The sequence below is a fragment of the Nelumbo nucifera genome, chromosome 1 (assembly GCF_055504915.1).
Source record: "Nelumbo nucifera cultivar China Antique chromosome 1, China Antique-T2T, whole genome shotgun sequence".
NCBI lineage: Eukaryota > Viridiplantae > Streptophyta > Magnoliopsida > Proteales > Nelumbonaceae > Nelumbo > Nelumbo nucifera.
In genome coordinates, this window is record NC_142649.1 from 66,735,157 (window position 1) to 66,753,153 (window position 17,997).

Below are 17,997 nucleotides of genomic sequence, written 5' to 3' on the forward strand. Positions count from 1 at the left end.
GCAAGGAGGGAAGCCTTGGCAATGGGAACATAAGGAAGGGGAATTTGGCTTGTTAGGGAAATGGTTTTGGAGGTTCTCACTGGAAAAAGAAAAGTTGTGGGTCAAGGTAGTGGGTAGTATTCACAGGCTTGTAGAGAATGGATGGTATTGGCGTTCTGGCAAGGGTTACAAGGGCATCTCCATGGAAAGCAATACAAGCTATTTTGCCTCAATTTTCTCCTTTGGTCAGGTATGAATTGCATTCTGGCCACCTTATCAAATTTTGGGAACAAGTTTGGGTTGGGGATTCCCCCTTTAAAAGAACAATTTCCGACTCTTTTTGCTGTCTCTACCTTCAAGATTGAACTAGTATCTACCTTCCTTGTACCATTTAACTCTACCTTTGGATTTGGTTGGAATTTGGAATTGAGAAGAGGTATCAAGGACACAAAATTGGATGGTATCTTATCCCTTGTTTCAATCCTTGATGGGGACCTATTAAAGAGGTGTGGTGTAAACCTATTCCTCCGAAGGTGGGAAGTTTCTATTAGGAGGCTTTTCTAGAAAGAGTTAAGACAGGAGTTTTGGTTCAAAGAAGAAGACCCGATAGATGTTTGTCTCCTCATTGGTGTGTCCTCCGCAAAGCTGTTGGTGGGTTTGGGTTTCACTTACTAATTTCTTGTCAATTTGCAAATTCTATTCGGGAATGGTTTACTTCTTTGTTTGGGTGTAGGTGGTGCTCTTTGTTGACAGTTGTTTGTGTACTTAGGTTTAGTACCACAAGGGTACTGTTGTAATTTCTCTCTTGTTTATATTGTACGACTGGGTCAGTATAAATAATAACTCTTTCACTCGCCCCCTGTATTCTGGAGGGCTTTCAGTCCACTTGACTCTCCTCTCTTCTCTCTTCTCCTCTCCTCTCTTCTCTTGCTCTTGCTCAACATGGTATCAGAGCAAGTCATCCAGGCCTGAAGGGTGGTGTCAAGCAAACCTGTTGTTCAATGTCGTGCAGATGGTCTCTCCATCTCCTAGAGTTGCATCCCTCGAAATGCTAAGCTGTTGCATCCAGTTCGACCCAGAAGTTATAGTGACCTTTCATCTCCCAGAGCTGTCTCCATCGAACTCCTAATCTGGTGTAATCAGTTCGACCCAGAAGTTACAGAGTCTTTTCATCTTCCAGCCCAGAAGTTGCACCTCTTGTCTGCTCGACTGTAGAGAGGCTATTGTTTGAGGTTCGTAGAGGGAGTTCTGGTTTACAGAGAGACTATCATCTGAAACTAAAAGAGGTACTGGTCATCTTCTGTTCGGTTGCCTATTGTTTTAGGTTCGTAGAGGGAGTTCTGTTTTACAGGGAGACTATCATCTGAAACTAAAAGAGGTACTAGTCATCTTCTGTTTGGCTGCCCTACTGATTGTCTGTTCAGCCGATTGATGGACTGTTGATTGACTGTATTTCTTAACAAAGTAACTGTATTCAACTCTTTTTTTTTGGTATTATGGACTGTTGATGCCTTGAAGCTGATATTGTATTAATCTTATTGATTGACTGTTCGGCTACCCTGCAACTGCGGTGTTTTTGTTTTGATTCCTACAAAATCGTAGGTCATACAGACCTGTTCTTGTACTGCAACAGCAGTGTCCAGACTTTGTTCTTAGTGAAACCGTAGGTCAGAAGGACCTGTTTCAGTAATGCAACAGTAGTGTTCAATTTTTTTTTGTTCTCAGTGAAACCGTGGGTCAGAAGAACTTGTTCTTGTACTACAACAGCAATGTTCTGATTTTGCTCTCAGTGAAAGCGGAGGTCAGAAGGACCTGTTTCTGCAATAGCCTTGTACGACAGTACTCATTTGGTTGCTGTTTTGTTTTTTATTCTGATATCATGGGCAGTGAAGATTCAACAACATCTGGAGTTTCCTCAATGCTGAATGGAATGGGTGGGGGTGACCTATCCTTTCCTATGGCTGTTGTCACTCTTGATGGTTTAAATTACCTGGAGTGGTCAAGAGGGATCAAATTATACATCACTGCAAGGGGGAAGATAGGCTATATTAATGGGAGGATAAAAGAACCATCCTCTGGGAGTGCTGAATATGATAGATGGAATCAGGAGAACAATATTGTTATGTCATGGTTCTTGGTTTCCATGCAATCTCAAATAAGGAAGAATTTCATGTGGGCTGAAACTGAATGAAATTTGGGAACAAGCAAAGTCTACATATTCAGAATTGCAACACTATGCCAAAATTTATCAACTGCAGGCAACATCATCTACATGTAGACAGGGGGAGATGTATTTATCAGTTTTTTACTCTGACTTGACATCTGCCTGGAAGGAGTTGGATCACTACCAGAGTGTGGATTGGAAGTGTGATGAGGATGCCAAAAAGTACAAGCAGCTTGTCTCCCAGCAAAGGGTGTTTGCATTCTTACATGGTCTGAATCCTATGTATGAATCTACCAGGGTTCAGATTCTCAGCTCTAAGGATCTCCCATCTGTTTAGGAAGTCTATGCTCTTGTACAGTCTGAAAAAAGCAGGAGAAATTTGATGAACAACCTTGGTGGGGATGCTGTTGTGTTGGTAGCAAAAGGGGGTGTGTCTACTGGTGTGGGATCTTCCTCCAGGAAAGGAGATCTCCAGAAAAAAACAGAAGATAAGGACAAATTGTGGTGCACTCATTGCCAGAAACCCCGACACACCAAAGATACCTATTGGGATCTTCATGGGAAACCAAAATGGGCTCAAGATCTGACTAAGAACCAAGGTTCAGAGGTGAATAAGAAGTCCGGACAGCAAGGTACAAAGAAACATCACATGGCCAACATGGCTACTCGGGAGAATCAGCCCCCCATTTCTACTGTGACTCAGACACATCTCACTGGACTTGACCCGAGGGAGGATATTATGAATTCCTTCCGTGACCATTTAGAGCTCTATGGTAGAGCAATTCGTCAGATGGATGCTCCTCCCTCAACCCCATTTGCATCTACCTCGGGTAACCCTGCCACTGTTTTCCATGTTGCTTCTCACACCCCTAACTCTCCATGGATCATTGATTCTGGAGCGTCAAAACACGACTAGTACGTTCTCTTACTTTCAAACCTATCACCCTCTTTCTGGAAGAGACAAGGTGAGACTAGCCGATGGATCATACACTTCCATAGTTGGTCAAGGAACTCTCTCTCTTCCTCTTGGTCTTACCCTTTCTGATGTCCTTCATGTTCCAAAATTTCCTATTAATTTGTTCTCTGTTAGTAGTGTTACTAATTCCTTGAATTGCTCAGTGAATTCTTTCCCTTCTCATTGTGTGATTCAGGATCTGGCCTCGGGGAGGACGATTGGTAGGGGACGTATGGCTGGTGGACTTTACATGCTGGAGAATAAGGCTGGTCTTCATGTTACAGAGTCTATGAGTCAGTCCTGTAAGAAAAAGTCTATTTATGGCATTGTCGTCTTGGTCATTTGTCTTTTGAGTCTTTGAAAGTTGTATTCTCAGAACTATTTAAGCCAATGTCTGTTTCTGATTTTTCTTGTCAAATGTGTCAATTAAGTAAACATTGTAGAACTCATTTTCTTCAAAGAAATAGTAAATCTGAATCTCCTTTTCACATTGTTCATTCTGATGTATGGGGCCCTGTTACTTTACCATCTGAGAGTGGCTACAAGTATTTCATTACCCTCATTGATGATTATTCTAGATATACTTGGGTATACCCGTTGCGAACCAAGGAAGAAGTACCAAAAATCATTTAAGATTTCCAGCAGATGGTCTTCACTCAATTTCAAACTGAAATCCAAATTTTTCAATCAGACAATGCAAAAGAATTTTTTCATAGTGACCTCACGGAGTTTTTTGCTTGCGTGGTTCCCTTCACCGTAGCTCTTGTGCCCGCACGCCACAACAAAATGGTGTGGCCGAACGGAAGAACCGACATCTCCTTGAAGTGGCTTGGGGTTTACTACTTCATATGAATGTTCCCAAACGTTTTTGGCTTGAAGCTGTTCTTTGTTCCACCTACCTTATATACCGTATGCCCTCTCGTCGGTTAGAGTACAAAGCCCCACATCAACTTCTCTTTCCTAAGGCTTCTCTTCTTTCTATTCCTCCGCGTGTCTTTGCTTGCCGGTGTTTTGTCCAAAATCTGTCTCCCAATCGTGGGAAATTGGATTCTCGTGCAATCTCTTGCATATTTCTTGGTTACTCCTTCACTCAAAAGGGATACCGTTGTTTTGATTTTGTTTCTCGGAAACTCTATGTCTCCATGGATGTTTCTTTCTTTGAAGATGAGCCTTTCTTTCCTGTTTCTCCTCAGGGGGAGTGTAGGCATGAGGAGAAACTGGTTCTGCTTCCTTTTCTTCTTGACCCTCCGCCTTTTCGTGTTTTTTCTCGTCGTCGCAAAGGCCAACCAAATTCAAGAGCTGTAGAGAATTTGGAAGCCGTACCTCCAGTGCCACTAGACTCCTCGGGGGAGGATCATACTCACTCAGGTATCTTGGCTCCCAATGATGTCCTTGGATCTATTGAAAATGATTCCTCTACTGCTAATGATCTTGACCGTCCTATTGCTCACAGGAAGGGTGTTAGATTGTGCTCCACTAAACATCCCATTTCCAATTTTGTCTCCTATGAGAACATTTCATCCTCATTCCGTGCTTACCTCTATTGACAGTGTCTTTATCCCTAAGAATGTGGCAGAAGCTCTTTCAGTTCCTGAATGGACAAATGCCATGAAGGAAGAAATTAATGCCCTTCACAAAAATGGCACATGGGAACTTGTTGATCTTCCTAAGGGAAAGGTTCCAGTTGGATGTAAATGGGTGTTCACAGTCAAGCATAAGGCTGATGGAACAGTGGAAAGGTATAAAGCTCACTTAGTGGAATAGGGATTTACTCAAGTGTATGGAGTTGATTATGCAGAAACTTTTGCCCCCGTTGCCAAGATGAACTCCATTAGAGTCCTTTTCTCTCTTGCGGCTAATCTGGACTGGGTTTTACACCAGCTTGACATCAAGAATGCATTATTGAATGGTGACCTTGAAGAGGAAGTGTACATGATTCAACCTTCTGGTTTTCTAGCTCAAGGCAATGAACAGAAAGTGTGCAAGTTGAAGAAGTCCTTATACGGGCTGAAACAATCACCAAGAGAGAGCTTGGTTCAGCAGATTTCATGTGACAGTTCAGCAGAAAGGATACAGGCAATGTCAATCAGATCACACACTGTTTGTGAAAAGAGGAGAAGGTAAAATTGTTGCACTAATTGTATATGTGGATGACATAATTGTTACTGGTGACTGGGAGGATGAAATTCAGAGATTGAAGTTTTTTCTTGCCACTTAGTTTGAAGTGAAGGATCTAGGACCTGCCAGGTACTTCCTTGGAATTGAAGTCGCCCGATCAAAGAAGGGTATTTTCATTTCTCAAAGGAAATATGTCCTAGATTTACTTCAAGACACTGGGAAGATGGGGGTGAAGCCAGTTGACTCTCCCATTGACCCCAACCATAAATTAGGTGATAGCCGTGGTGAACCTCTCAAGGATGTGAAATAGTTTCAGAGGCTTGTAGGGAGATTGTTATACCTTTCTATGACTCGCCCAAGCATTGCATATGTTGTTGGTGTCCTCAGTCAGTTCATGCATGCTCCTAGGTCCTCCCATCTTGAAGCAGCAGAGAGAATCCTCCGATATCTAAAGAAGTATCCGGGTACTAGCTTGTTGTTTCAAAGGCACGAACATTTGAAAGTTGAAGTTTATACAGATGCAGATTGGGCTGGATCCCAAAGTGACAGAAAGTCTACCAGTGGCTATTGCACCTTTATAGGAGGGAACCTTGTTACATGGAGGAGTAAAAAGCAAAATGTGGTGGCTAGATCCAGTGCTGAAGCTGAATATCGTGCTATGGCCCACGGGGTTGCTGAAGGCATGTGGATAAAGAATTTGTTGGGTGAGTTGGGTTTCCTAGTGGCCAAACCTATAACTCTATTCTGTGATAACAAAGCAGCTATAAGCATTGCTGCCAATCCGGTGCTACATGATAGAACAAAGCACATCGAAGTTGACAAGCATTTTATCAAAGAGAAAGTTATCACAGGTGAAGTGTGTACTCCCTATGTCACTTCTGAGAACCAGCTTGCAGACATCTTTACAAAGGGTTTAAATCTTTCCAGGCATCATGATCTTTGTGACAAGTTGGGCATGATTGATATCTATGCTCCAACTTGAGGGGGAGTGTTGACAGTTGTTTGTGTACTCAAGTTTAGTACCACAAGGGTACTGTTGTAATTTCTCTCTTGTTTATATTGTACGACTGGGCTAGTATAAATAATAACTCTTTCACTCGCCCCCTGTATTCTGGAGGGCTTTCAGTCCACTCGACTCTCCTCTCTTCTCTCTTCTCCTCTCCTCTCTTCTCTTGCTCTTGCTCAACACTCTCCAACGACTGTGCAAAGCTTGTTTACCTCCTTTCCTTCTAACCGACCAACCAAAAGGGCAAAGATAATGTGGAGATGTGTTAGGGCTGCAGTTGTTGGTTTATGTGGGAAGAAAGGAACTTAAGAATCTTCTCAGAGAAGGAGAGACTATGGAAGCAGTGATGGAAGTGATTCATGTAAGGGTAACTCATTGGTTGAAGACTTTGGACCTATTTGCAGAAATTTCAGTAGATGACCTGCTTAGGAACTGCAAGGAAATTGCAGATTCAGGTTCAGCTAGGTAGGTCTCAAGCTCTTACTGGACCCCCCACCTCTTGGTTTTGCCAAACTGAATTTTGACGATAGCAGTATGGGCAATCCAAGGCCCTCTGGAATTGGGGAGAGTCATGAGGGATGAAAAGGGAATGTGGTAGCCATATTTTCTGGGCCAATTGGAATAGGAAACTCTTTGAGGGCTGAGATTTTAGCAGCTTTTTGGAAGGGATTCAAAGGGCTAAGGATTTGCACATAAACAAGCTGGTCATAGAAGGAGACTCTAAGAGTGTAATAAACTGGTTAAAAGGACACAGCTCAGGATTATGGTGCTATAGCAATGAAAAGAGGAAATTTAAATGGTTTACCAAAGACATGAAAGTTCAATGCACATGGATAAAGAGAAGTGCAAACTCTTTTGCAAATGGCTTATCTAGACAAGGGGTGAATATGCGTTTTGTTTTTTGGGCTCATCTGTAATTGGTTTTGTTTTTTGGGTGTCTTGTGACAATTATAGGAAGTTAAGCTATTTTAGCTCCTTTTCTATGTATTTTCAGCCTTTAATCATTTAATGAAATCTCTGTTATTGATTCAAAAAAAGTTATGAGTAACTTTGGTTTAGGGGACAGATGGTGTAATTGGGTAAGGGGGTGTCTGAGGAGTTGTCATTACTCATTGTTGGTAAATGGGATGGTGGTGGACTTTTTCCTAGCATTGAGAGGGATAAGACAAGGAGGTCCACTTTGTCCCTTCTTGTTTATATTGATTGCAGATGTTTTAGGGAGATTGATTCATAGAGCTGACTCAAGAAATCTGTTAAGGGGTGAAGATTAGGAAGCGAGGAGATACCACTCACACACTTGTAATTTGCAGATGATACAACATTGTTTTGTGAAGGTGGGAATATGAATTGGATAGGAAGTTTGAAACTGGTTATACAACCTTTTCAGCATATGTCTAATCTTAAGGAGAATTTTGAGAAAAGTTGTTTAGTGGGACTGTGGGAGTAAACATGGAGGAAAGGGAAGTTAGGGAGTTTGTAGATATTATGGGATGCACAACCTTAGATTGGCCAACGAGTTACTTGGGCTTGCCCCTAGGAGATAACCCTAGGAAAGGAAGTTTTTGGGACCCAGTGGTGGAGAGATTTAAGATGCCCTCTCAAGTAGCTAATTGGTTGGAACGGTTGATGAGGGATTTTCTGTAGGAGCCAGGAGAGGAAAGGAAGGACCATAGGGTGGGATGGGGGGTGGTAACAAGAAGCAAGAAACAAGGAGGATTGGGGATTTGGAATATTAGGAAAAGTAATTTGGCATTATTGGGGAAGTGGTTATGGAGATTTCATTTAGAAAGGGATAAATTGTGGGCAAAGATAGTGGCTAGCATTCATGGGATGGAGGACATGGCTGGGATACCGGAATCATGTCAAGGACTACAAGCACATCTCCTTGGAAAGCCATCCATAACCTTCTTCCAGTTTTCTCCTAGTGGACCAGGTATGACCTGAACTCAGGTAACCTTATCAAATTCTGGGAACCAACTTGGGTAGGGAACTCTCCTTTGATGATTCACCCCTCTTTGTATGTTCTTTCTGATCTAAAGAATATGCCCATTTCATTTTTTTTAGTCCTCTCAGATGCAATCTCTGGTTATGAGCGGTTAGGGATACAGATTTAGAAAACACTATGTCCCTTCTAGCATTGCTTGAAAATGTTTTTATGGACCCCCAAAAGGAAGATTGTAGAATTTGGACCCCCTCCCCCTCGGTCTCTTACTCTTATGCTTCTTTCTTTAAAAGCCTAACTCAGCAACCTACCTCCCTTGGCATGTCTTTCCTTGTTAAAGAGATATGGTTCAAACCTATCCCTCCTCTGGTTGGGAGTTTTTGTTGGGAATCTTTCTCGGAATGAATCAATACTTGTAATCTTCTTCAAAGAAAAAGACCCAAGACGTGTTTATCCCCACATAGGTGTATTCTTTGCAAAGCAAATGGGTAGAATGGGTACCACTTATCAGTGTCTTGCCATCATGCAAAAGTTGTTTGAGATTGGGTTTTATCCCTTTTTGGGTGTGGTTGGAACCCTCCTTTGAATGTACAGAGTTTGTTCTCTCCATATTTCTTCATTGGCTAGTGAAAAGAGGAAGGATAATGTGGAGGAGTACAAGGGCAGCTGTGTGTTGGTCTTTGTGGGAAGAAAGAAACTCCAGGCTATTTTTAGATAAGGAGAGAAATGCTGAGAACTTAACAGAGATGATCCACACAAGAGTAGCACAAGAGTATATAAGGGCAGCTGTGTGTTGGTTTTTGTGGGAAGAAAGAAACTCGAGGTTATTTTTAGATAAGGAGAGGAATGCTGAGAACTTAACAGAGATGATCCACACAGGAGTAGCACATTGGTTGAAATCCCTGGACCTTCCCAGGTTAAAAGGGTCATAAATCCTTCTTGGATTCCCCCTCCTGTTGGTTATATAAAGCTGAATTTTGATGGCAGTAGCATTGGGAATCTAGGGCTATCAGGTATTGGGGGAATTTTCAGAAATTGGCCCTTTTCTCTGCCTGATTGGTGAGGGTGACTTTCTTAGGGCTGAGATTTTAGAAGCCTTGGAAGGGATTCAAAGGGCAAGAGACTTGATTATTAGGAGACTGACTATTGAAGGTGATTCGGAGGTAGTGGTAAATTGGTTAAAGGAAGATAAGACTAGAATGTGGAAATACAACAATGAGAGGAAAAAGCTCAACTGGTTGGCAAGGGATGTTGAGATAAAGTACATCTGGGTGAAAAGAACTGCAATTTCCTTTGCTGATGGGCTAGCTAAGCAAGGGGTGAATAGGGATTCTTTATTTTGGGCTTATTTTGAACTTTGTAGTTTTTCTTTTCTTTGTTTTGGGGGAGTTAAGATAGTTTACCTCCTTCTGCTTTCTGTAATTTATTCTTATTTGAATTCAATAAGGATTTCTGTTACTGATAAAAAAACAGCACTTTGTATATACTTGTACCATGTTTCTTTTTTCATATTTCTGCATAACAGTTCACCAGTTGTTTACAGGTATTTTGTTGTGCTAATGCGACTTGTGGACATTTTTATCATCCGGAATGTGTTGCAAAACTACTCCATAAAGGGAACAAAGCTGCTGCTGAGGAGCTGCAGGAAGTAATAGCTTCAGGGAAATCATTTACATGCCCCGTCCATAAATGTTTTGTCTGTAAGGAAAGAGAGAATAAGGATGACCCTGAATTGCAGCTTGCAGTATGTAGACGTTGTCCTACATCATACCACAGGAAATGCTTGCCTAGGTACTATTTGTTGTGTGGCATTTTTCTACCTAGAGTCTAAAAGCAAGGGTTATAGTGTGTGGAGTTGTCGATCTCACCAATTCTTTGAAAATCTTACCAGGGAGATTGCATTTGAAGATTCAGAGGATGATGACATCATACAAAGGGCATGGGAGGATCTCCTCCCAAATCGTATCTTGATATACTGCTTGTGAGTTTCCATTTTTATGTTACTGTTTTTGCTATTTATCCCCTGTAAATTGTCAACATTAACATGAACAATTCTTTTGACCAGGAAGCATGACATTGATGAAGAACTTGGAACTCCCATAAGAAATCACATTATATTTCCTGATGTTGAAGTGAAGAAGAAAAAACATCCTTCAGAGTTGCAATCAACCAAAGAAAAGTTTGTGGTGAAAAGGGGTTTGGTTCTTCAGGATGCCACTAGAGAAGGAACTACAGTGAAAACACCAAAAGTTTCTGCAGTAAAAGATCGTGACTCTTCCAAAAAAGGACAAGGATTTGATTTCTCAAAGATTCCAAAAACGACTGATGCCTCTAGAAATACTTCAAAGGACAATTTGAAGCCTGTTTCAATGAAATTAGACAGATCCCAGACAGTAGATGAAAGCAAGATATCTTCAGGAGAGGAGAAATTAAAATCAGTACTGAATAAAGAGTTGAAACATGTTAAGCCCAACCAACAGGACACACAAAAGGCAACCAAGTTTGGTGAGACTACGACTACTAAGCCTGTTTTGAAGAAATCTGTCAGTTCACTGTTTTCATTGGATGCTGAAGCAGAAAAGAGGTGGTGTGCATGTCTTCTTTTCCTTATCTGACTAGTCTCTCTTTTCATTGGTGTAGCGTGCTTGTTGCCTCTCTCTTCCCCTTTCTCTGTGTGTTTGTGCATCTAAAACTGTAATTAATAGAAGTTGAACTCCATTCTTTTCTTAATCTTGTTTGTCGAATTGCAGAATATTGGATTTAATGAAAAGTTCTTCTTCTTCAATATCCTTGGAGAAGATTATGCAAAAACATAAAGCACCTTCAACACATGCATACTCATCCAGAAACATTGTTGACAAGACCATTACAATGGGAAAGGTGGAGGGTTCTGTTGAGGTAGTTCTTATATAATGCTTAGTTTGAAAAGCTATTATATCTTGTCATTTTCTATAGTTTTTAAAATTATAGTAGTTGCTATTCTAATTACCTCAATTTCTACATATTTGCAATGTTTCTGTTATTGGTGATGGCATTCCTCTTGATGTTTTAATTGTAGTGGCTTCTTATATATGTAGGCTGTTCGAACAGCTTTGCAGAAGCTAGAGGAAGGATGCAGCTTGGAGGATGTAAAAGATGTTTGTGAACCAGAAATCTTAGTTCAGATAATCAAGTGGAAGGTGATTTCCATTTTCATGTTAACTAATTTTACTTGTATCATTACTATTGTTTCTACCTATTTTTGGTAAGATATAGAGCCTATATTTATTTGAAAGAAGGTAAAGTATGATTGTATTAATAACTGGTCCTGTAAAAGGACCTCAAAATATGGCCACTCTAATAAAAGTATAATCAGATGTAAAATATTTGAATCCAGCATGTATCGACAACCAGCTCCTAATGGCATCTATGGCTGAATTGATGACCGTGGCTTCAGAAGTGGATTTGTTTTCAAACATCCTTCTTTTTCTTTCTGACCACACAGCCCAAAGCACTGCTGGTGGGATAGAAGCCCAGCAAAGATATAGAGCCTATATTCCTTTCATATATTCTCTTTTCCACAGTGATTGTATATTGTTCTTTTTTTTTATATCTTTTGAAGGGCTACACAACCGGGGGAGGGGGGGGGGGAGTAGCCCATCCTCCAACCCAGGTGCAGGCGGGATTCGATCCCAAGTCCCCGCTGCAACCAGCAGGAGACCTTTATATTGTTCTTTAATGCGCTACATTAGTGTTCTTTTCCCGTTTTTCCTTTTCATTGTGGGAGATTTAAGTCATTCTATATTCTGATATGAGCGCTGTATACTAACCGCTAACCAGCTGATATGCACATGATTACAATGTCTGGTCTAAATATGCATCACTGTCAGATGTAAAAAAACACATTTTACACCTTTTGTTAAGTTGACTAATAACTTGTAAGAAATAAAATAAATAGTTTATTCTAAATATGCATCAATAGCCTTCATTTTCATAAGCAAATTGCATGATTGGTTGCTTATTTGATAATATTTTCTTGTTCTCGTGTATGGTTGCTATCTTTAACTTAGACTCTGTTTCAATTATGTGTATTCTTTTTAATTTATTTTGTCATATTGTTCTACACTGTTACAGCTTATGAAACTCTTACGAAGGGTAAAATGTTCCTTCAATATTAGCATTTTGGCTATTTTGATATCTGTTCCATTTTTTGGAAGAGGAAGTTGAAAATACTAAAATTTTGTTTTCTTGAAGCTGAAACCACAGATCAAACTAGAAATAAATGATGATATTCTTATTCTGTATAGTGAATGTATACTAATTGCTTTTATCCTGCTGTAGAACAAACTCAGAGTTTACCTTGCACCTTTTCTTTATGGTATGCGTTATACATCCTTTGGTCGCCATTTTACAAAGGTGGACAAGCTTAAAGAGGTATGTGGGTTGCATTTACATGGTTCATACGAGTGATTTTTTATCTTCTCTCAGAGCAAGTCAATATGATTAAGACCTACTGACATAATATTGTACTTTGTTATTTCCTTGTATCTTCAATTTTTGTCAAGGTATCTTGTTTTAAACCTTTACTAGACTGAGACATATTTTAGATGTACAAAGCCTATTTAAACTTATAATGCCCAAATTTGGATGCTCACAAGAACACAGATGTGGAAATACCTTTCCATTTCCTACAATCAGGGTTTAGGATGCGGTAAATCCCACTTTATATGCTCATATCATGTTTTAAACAGGGGTTTCAAAATCTCTTTAATGCGTTAAATATTGTAGTGTACTAGTGTATACTTAGAAGTGTCCATGCAGTATTTGGTGTTGTATTAGTTAGGTATTGCGCCTGACACTTGTGCATGAGATGTTTTTTTATAGTATGATATATGTGTTGTGTTCTAGACCTTGCTTATGTCAAAGGTTGACAACTTGACATAACATAACTGTCTCAGACTTGAACCTTTCACACTGGAACTAGCAGCATTTCTTGGGGCAATGGTGCTTGTGATTACTATGGTTCATCATTATTCTAAGAGAGGGTGTTTTCATGTTCAGATTGTACACACTCTATTAGGTTGCTTTTGAATTTCCCATTAATGATTTGGCCAACTCTAGGGTGTTGCCTTTGGGTTCTTCTTGGTCTAGGTTTTTTGTTCGTTTCTTAAAGCCTCCTTATGGGCAGATGATTTTCTGTATGATCATTAAAATTGGAAAAAAAAACTTCAAACTTGTTCTTCATTTCTCCAGTTGGTATGCTTTTTGTAACCTTTTGCTTTGATAAAACTGGCAAGCAATTGTTTCATGTTTTGGGTAATTAATGATGAGCCAATAATGTGCAGATTGTCGACAAGCTCCACTGGTATGTTCAAAATGGTGACATGGTAAGAACTTGTACAACAATCAGTTTTTAGAGTAATGCTAGGTGTGCAGTAAGGTTAAAATCATGTAGGTAATATTCTTCCTAATGACTTGAAATGTTGGAACTTAAGATTAGAATCTTTTTTAATAACTTGTGCCTCTTATATATTAAGATCACTTTAATTCTGACTTTGTGCTATATATTTCTATGATTCATTAGATTCTATCAGTTACTGATTTATGTATATGAATGAATGATGTAGGTATGGTCATGTTAGTAAAAGCAGAGCAAGGCTTTTTGTTTTTAATTTTTGGAAATAATAAGAGAAAAGAAAATAACTTGGAAACAAGATTTTGTTTAAACCAGTGTTTTAAAAGGCGTGGGAGGCGTACGCCTGGAGGCACACCTCCAGGCAAGGCGCTCCCAAAACGCCCTGAGGTGTATGCCAGAGGTGCTGACACCTCTGAGGCATACGCCTCTTGCGCTTTTTACTTGAGGCATGCTAGAGGCGTATGCCTCATGCACATCTGATATAAAAAGACAAAAAAAGAAAAAAAAGGAAAGGAAAGGATAGGAAAAGAAAAGAAAATTCATCAAAAAAAAAGGAAAGGAAAAGGAAGGGAAATAAAAAGAAAGAGAAGAAGAGAAAAGAAAAGGAAAGGAAAGGAAAGAGAAGGGAAATAAAAAGAAAGAGAAGAAGAAGAGAAAAGAAAAGGAAAGGAAAGAAAAGGGAAGAAAAGATAAGGGGAAAGAAAGTGGTTTTCCCCCTGCCCCCCCTTTCAACTAATGTTATGCATCTTTGTTCTTCTTATATAAAAGATTTTTATTAAAAATAAAGAAAAAAAATGAGATACCCCCTTTCTCTTCATCCTCATCCTAACCCTCCTCTTCTTAAGGAGGCTTATGCCTCCATGTGTTCTGGAGGCTTACGCCTTGTGTTCTGAACTACGCCTCATGCCTCTAGATAGTGGAACGCCCCGCGTCACGCCTCCACGTTTTAAAACACTGGTTTAAACCTGTTACCATGATGAGATTGAGGTGATTATGTATGGGTTTCAGCCTATACTTTCTACACCTGTTTTTCCCATATCCTCCTTGGAGCAAATTGTTTGGTATAGAGCAACTTCTGAGTTGGGAATGTGGCTGGGGAGGCTTCGGTTATTGATAAAAAGTGGCTGGAGAGGCCTTTGGAAGAGGTGAGATTAGATTGGCCATCCTAGGACCCTAAGGTTTCTTTATGACTGTTTGTCAAAGATGTTCAGACTACATAATAAGGGTTGACAAAAGTCTGAATCTGACATCCTATTCCAAATTTTCAGATTGGACAGTCCATTTACATAATTGGATTGGATTCAGGTTTTGAAATTTGCATCATTTAATAATCAGATTGGTTGATCACATCCACTCTGATTAAGTTTTATAATATACTTATTGTAATTATATGTATCATTCATAAAAAAATATATTTATACATGTATATATGGTAATATATAACTATATAAAGTTTATAATTAATAATTCAGTATTTATATCTATAAAAATTTATTTTTTTTGGCCAATTCTCAATAGGAATCCCCTCCAACTCGCTATATTAAACGTAGTTCAGGAGTAATATGGGTCCACCTGGAATTGGAGGTGTATTCAGCAACAACCATGGTGACATCCTAACAATCTCTTAAGGACCATCAGGCCATGGCAATTTAGTAAGGGCTGAAATGCTAGCAGTGCATGGTTTACGGGTGGCAAAAAGCAAGAATTATACAAATATGTTAGTTGGGGGGGATTCCAAAATGGTGGTGGGATGGGTTCAGGATGAAGATAGGTGTCCTTGGATGTCTAAGAACCTAATGAAGAAACTAGGGGTGAGCACTATTCGGTTAAAACCGATTCGAAAATTTTGGTTTTGGTTTTTTGGTTCGGTTTTTCAATTTTTTGTTAAATCGGTTTGGTTAATTCGGTTTTTGGCTAATTTGGTTTCATAATATATATTATATGTTATAATATTATATAATAGAGTATATATTATTAAAATTCGGTTTTAACCAAAAAAATCGAAAACTGACAACAAATTTGGTTTTGGTTATTTTGGTTTATTCGGTTCGGTTTTTAACCGAATAAACCGAATGCTCACCCGTAGAAGTAACAGGAGAGCATAAAAGAGACAGGGTGGTTAGCATGCATTGGGTGCACGAGTCATCTAATGGTTTGGCCAAACAAAAGGTGGTAAGTGGAACATTTTTTTTGTGGGAATGGGAGCACTCATTGATGTATTCTTATAACCTGGTCATCTCAACCTCTGGGATGTCAGATTTTTATCTTACTGTTTATATTTAACAAAATTATTAAGTTATTTTCATGTTTCTATGTTTTAAAAATAAAGAATTTGACTTGAATTGAATATGACAAAGATCTGATATCCGATTGGATCTGAAACCATTTTGAAACCCCTTGAATAGGATTGGGATTTACGTTTTAAATAATCAGATTGGGCCAGATGTGGCTGGATCTGATCAGAATGCAATCCGACTATAGTCTTATGAAAAATGGTAGCTGATGATGTTTTCAAAGAATCTCACTGAAGGATAGAATAAGAAAAGACATGTATGCAATATTCATTTCCTTAATTCCAGAAAAAAGGGGTTACTAATCCTGATGATTTTTGTCGAATACAACTGGATGATTCTGCGTTTCACCAATGTATCTGTGGTTGAGAAAAAAATATCAAATTTGAGGGTCTTTATTTATAGACAAGGGTATAATGAATTTCTTTCAGTAGAAGTTTGTTGGATAAAGGGCAATATTTTAAAATGTGGAATATACCAAGTGAACTTAGTGAGAGGAGACGAAGCTTTATTGTTAGGTTTGAGCGGTGATCTAAAAAACATGCCTAGTTGCCAGGGGTGAGGCACATTTCAAGGCATTTAATACAATAAATTTTTCAAAAGAGAGGGAACTATAATTACAATCACAAAACAAATATTTTATGTACAGGTAAAAAATTTAAGATCCTAATAACGACTTGTTTGGGGTTGCCTCAAGGGGCTTGGTACAAAGGTGCCTTGTATAATTAGGAATACATTAGCTCTTTAAAGTAATTAGGAACACATTTTAAGACATTGAAGGTTTCACATGTTTGAATATGTTTTATATGCCATGTTTGATTTGAATTTTACATTCACTTTGAATATGTTTCATATGTTATGTTTATTTATCTTAATTTGAGCCAATAAAATTTATTTTTATAAATTTGAATTTTACATTCACTTTGCAATTGTTTTATATTGTTGTGTTTTTTGAAATTTTAAAAAATTGTGTGCATTGCTTGAAAAAAGTGCCATTCCTTGCCTTGCACCTTGGGCATGAAAAGCCCCTTGTGCTTTTAAAACGAGGTTGGGGACACAACAGGCCACTCAACATTAAAAATCTCCTTGTAGAAGGTTTTTCAAGGATTGTCATAAGTAGGAATGGAAATAGGGCGGTTTGGGGTGGGGATCATATTCCCCATCCCCAACCCCGATCCCCATCGGGGGTAAAAGTTTTCCTCCATCTTTGATCAGGACTTTAATCCCCAAAATTTTTAATTAATAGTATTTTGTGTAAAATAATTTTAAAATGGCCATCCCTAGACATAAGATGGTTGCAAACCAATAGGCTAGGCCCCTAGTTGTTTTAGTGATTTAAAAGGTGCACTTGTGCCTCAAGCGCGTCTAGGTGAGGCACATTTTAGGGTAGACGCCTTGTTGAGGTCCTAGGAGCAACAATTTCAAAAGGCGCATGCTTGGTGTGCTTGATGCGCCTTGTGCCTTAGCCCAGGTGTGCGCCTTTTGAAAGTTTTATGCTTTTGTTCTTTTTTTGAACCTATCGGCTGGGCCAGGGGCTCCACCCTTGGACCCCCAACCACGCCCCTTGAGGCAAGCCCAAAGAAGTCCATGTTAGGGTCTTAAATTCTTAATTCTCACATGGACTTGTTTGGGCAAAATATCTTCTTAAAAGGCAAATAAAATTATAAAATAATTATTTTTTGTGTGAGAATTAAAACCCTAACATGGACTTGTTTGGGCTTGCCTCGAGGGGCGTGGCTCAAAGGCAACTTGTAGAATTAGGAATGTAATATGTTTTACATCATATTAGCTACTTGAAGTAATGCAATTGAGGATAAAAAAGAGTGTGGGCTTTACATGCTTGAAAATGTTTTATATTTTTTATTTTATTTTTAATTTTTCATTTGAATATGCTTTACATGTTATGTTTATGTATTTTGGTTTTAGATAATAGGTTTTTTAAAACATTAATTTTAAATTTTAACTTTATATTTCTTATTAATATTTTTTTTTCTACTGCATTTTTTTGAATTTTTTGGCATTATTTGAATTTTCTGACATTTGTTTTTTAATTTTTAGCTTTTTTTTTTTTTGTAATTTTGCGCCTTGCTTCAAAAAGGCATGCGCCTCAGGCGCAAATTGGCCCTTGCGCCTTGCGCTTTTAAAAC

The 17,997-nt window shown here is 38.9% G+C and overlaps 1 protein-coding gene across 2 annotated transcripts in view; it reads left to right on the forward strand.

Annotated features, from left to right (window-relative positions):
- Positions 1 to 17,997, forward strand: part of EDM2 (ENHANCED DOWNY MILDEW 2) — a 50,931-nt gene that overhangs the window by 21,647 nt on the left and 11,287 nt on the right. For both annotated transcript variants that reach the window (XM_010254345.3, XM_010254346.3), the window contains exons 8-14: positions 9,708 to 9,955; positions 10,056 to 10,145; positions 10,230 to 10,748; positions 10,915 to 11,062; positions 11,242 to 11,343; positions 12,485 to 12,577; positions 13,489 to 13,530. In XM_010254345.3, coding sequence (XP_010252647.1) covers positions 9,708 to 9,955; positions 10,056 to 10,145; positions 10,230 to 10,748; positions 10,915 to 11,062; positions 11,242 to 11,343; positions 12,485 to 12,577; positions 13,489 to 13,530 — 1,242 coding nt within the window. The remainder of the gene's footprint in view (positions 1 to 9,707; positions 9,956 to 10,055; positions 10,146 to 10,229; positions 10,749 to 10,914; positions 11,063 to 11,241; positions 11,344 to 12,484; positions 12,578 to 13,488; positions 13,531 to 17,997) is intronic.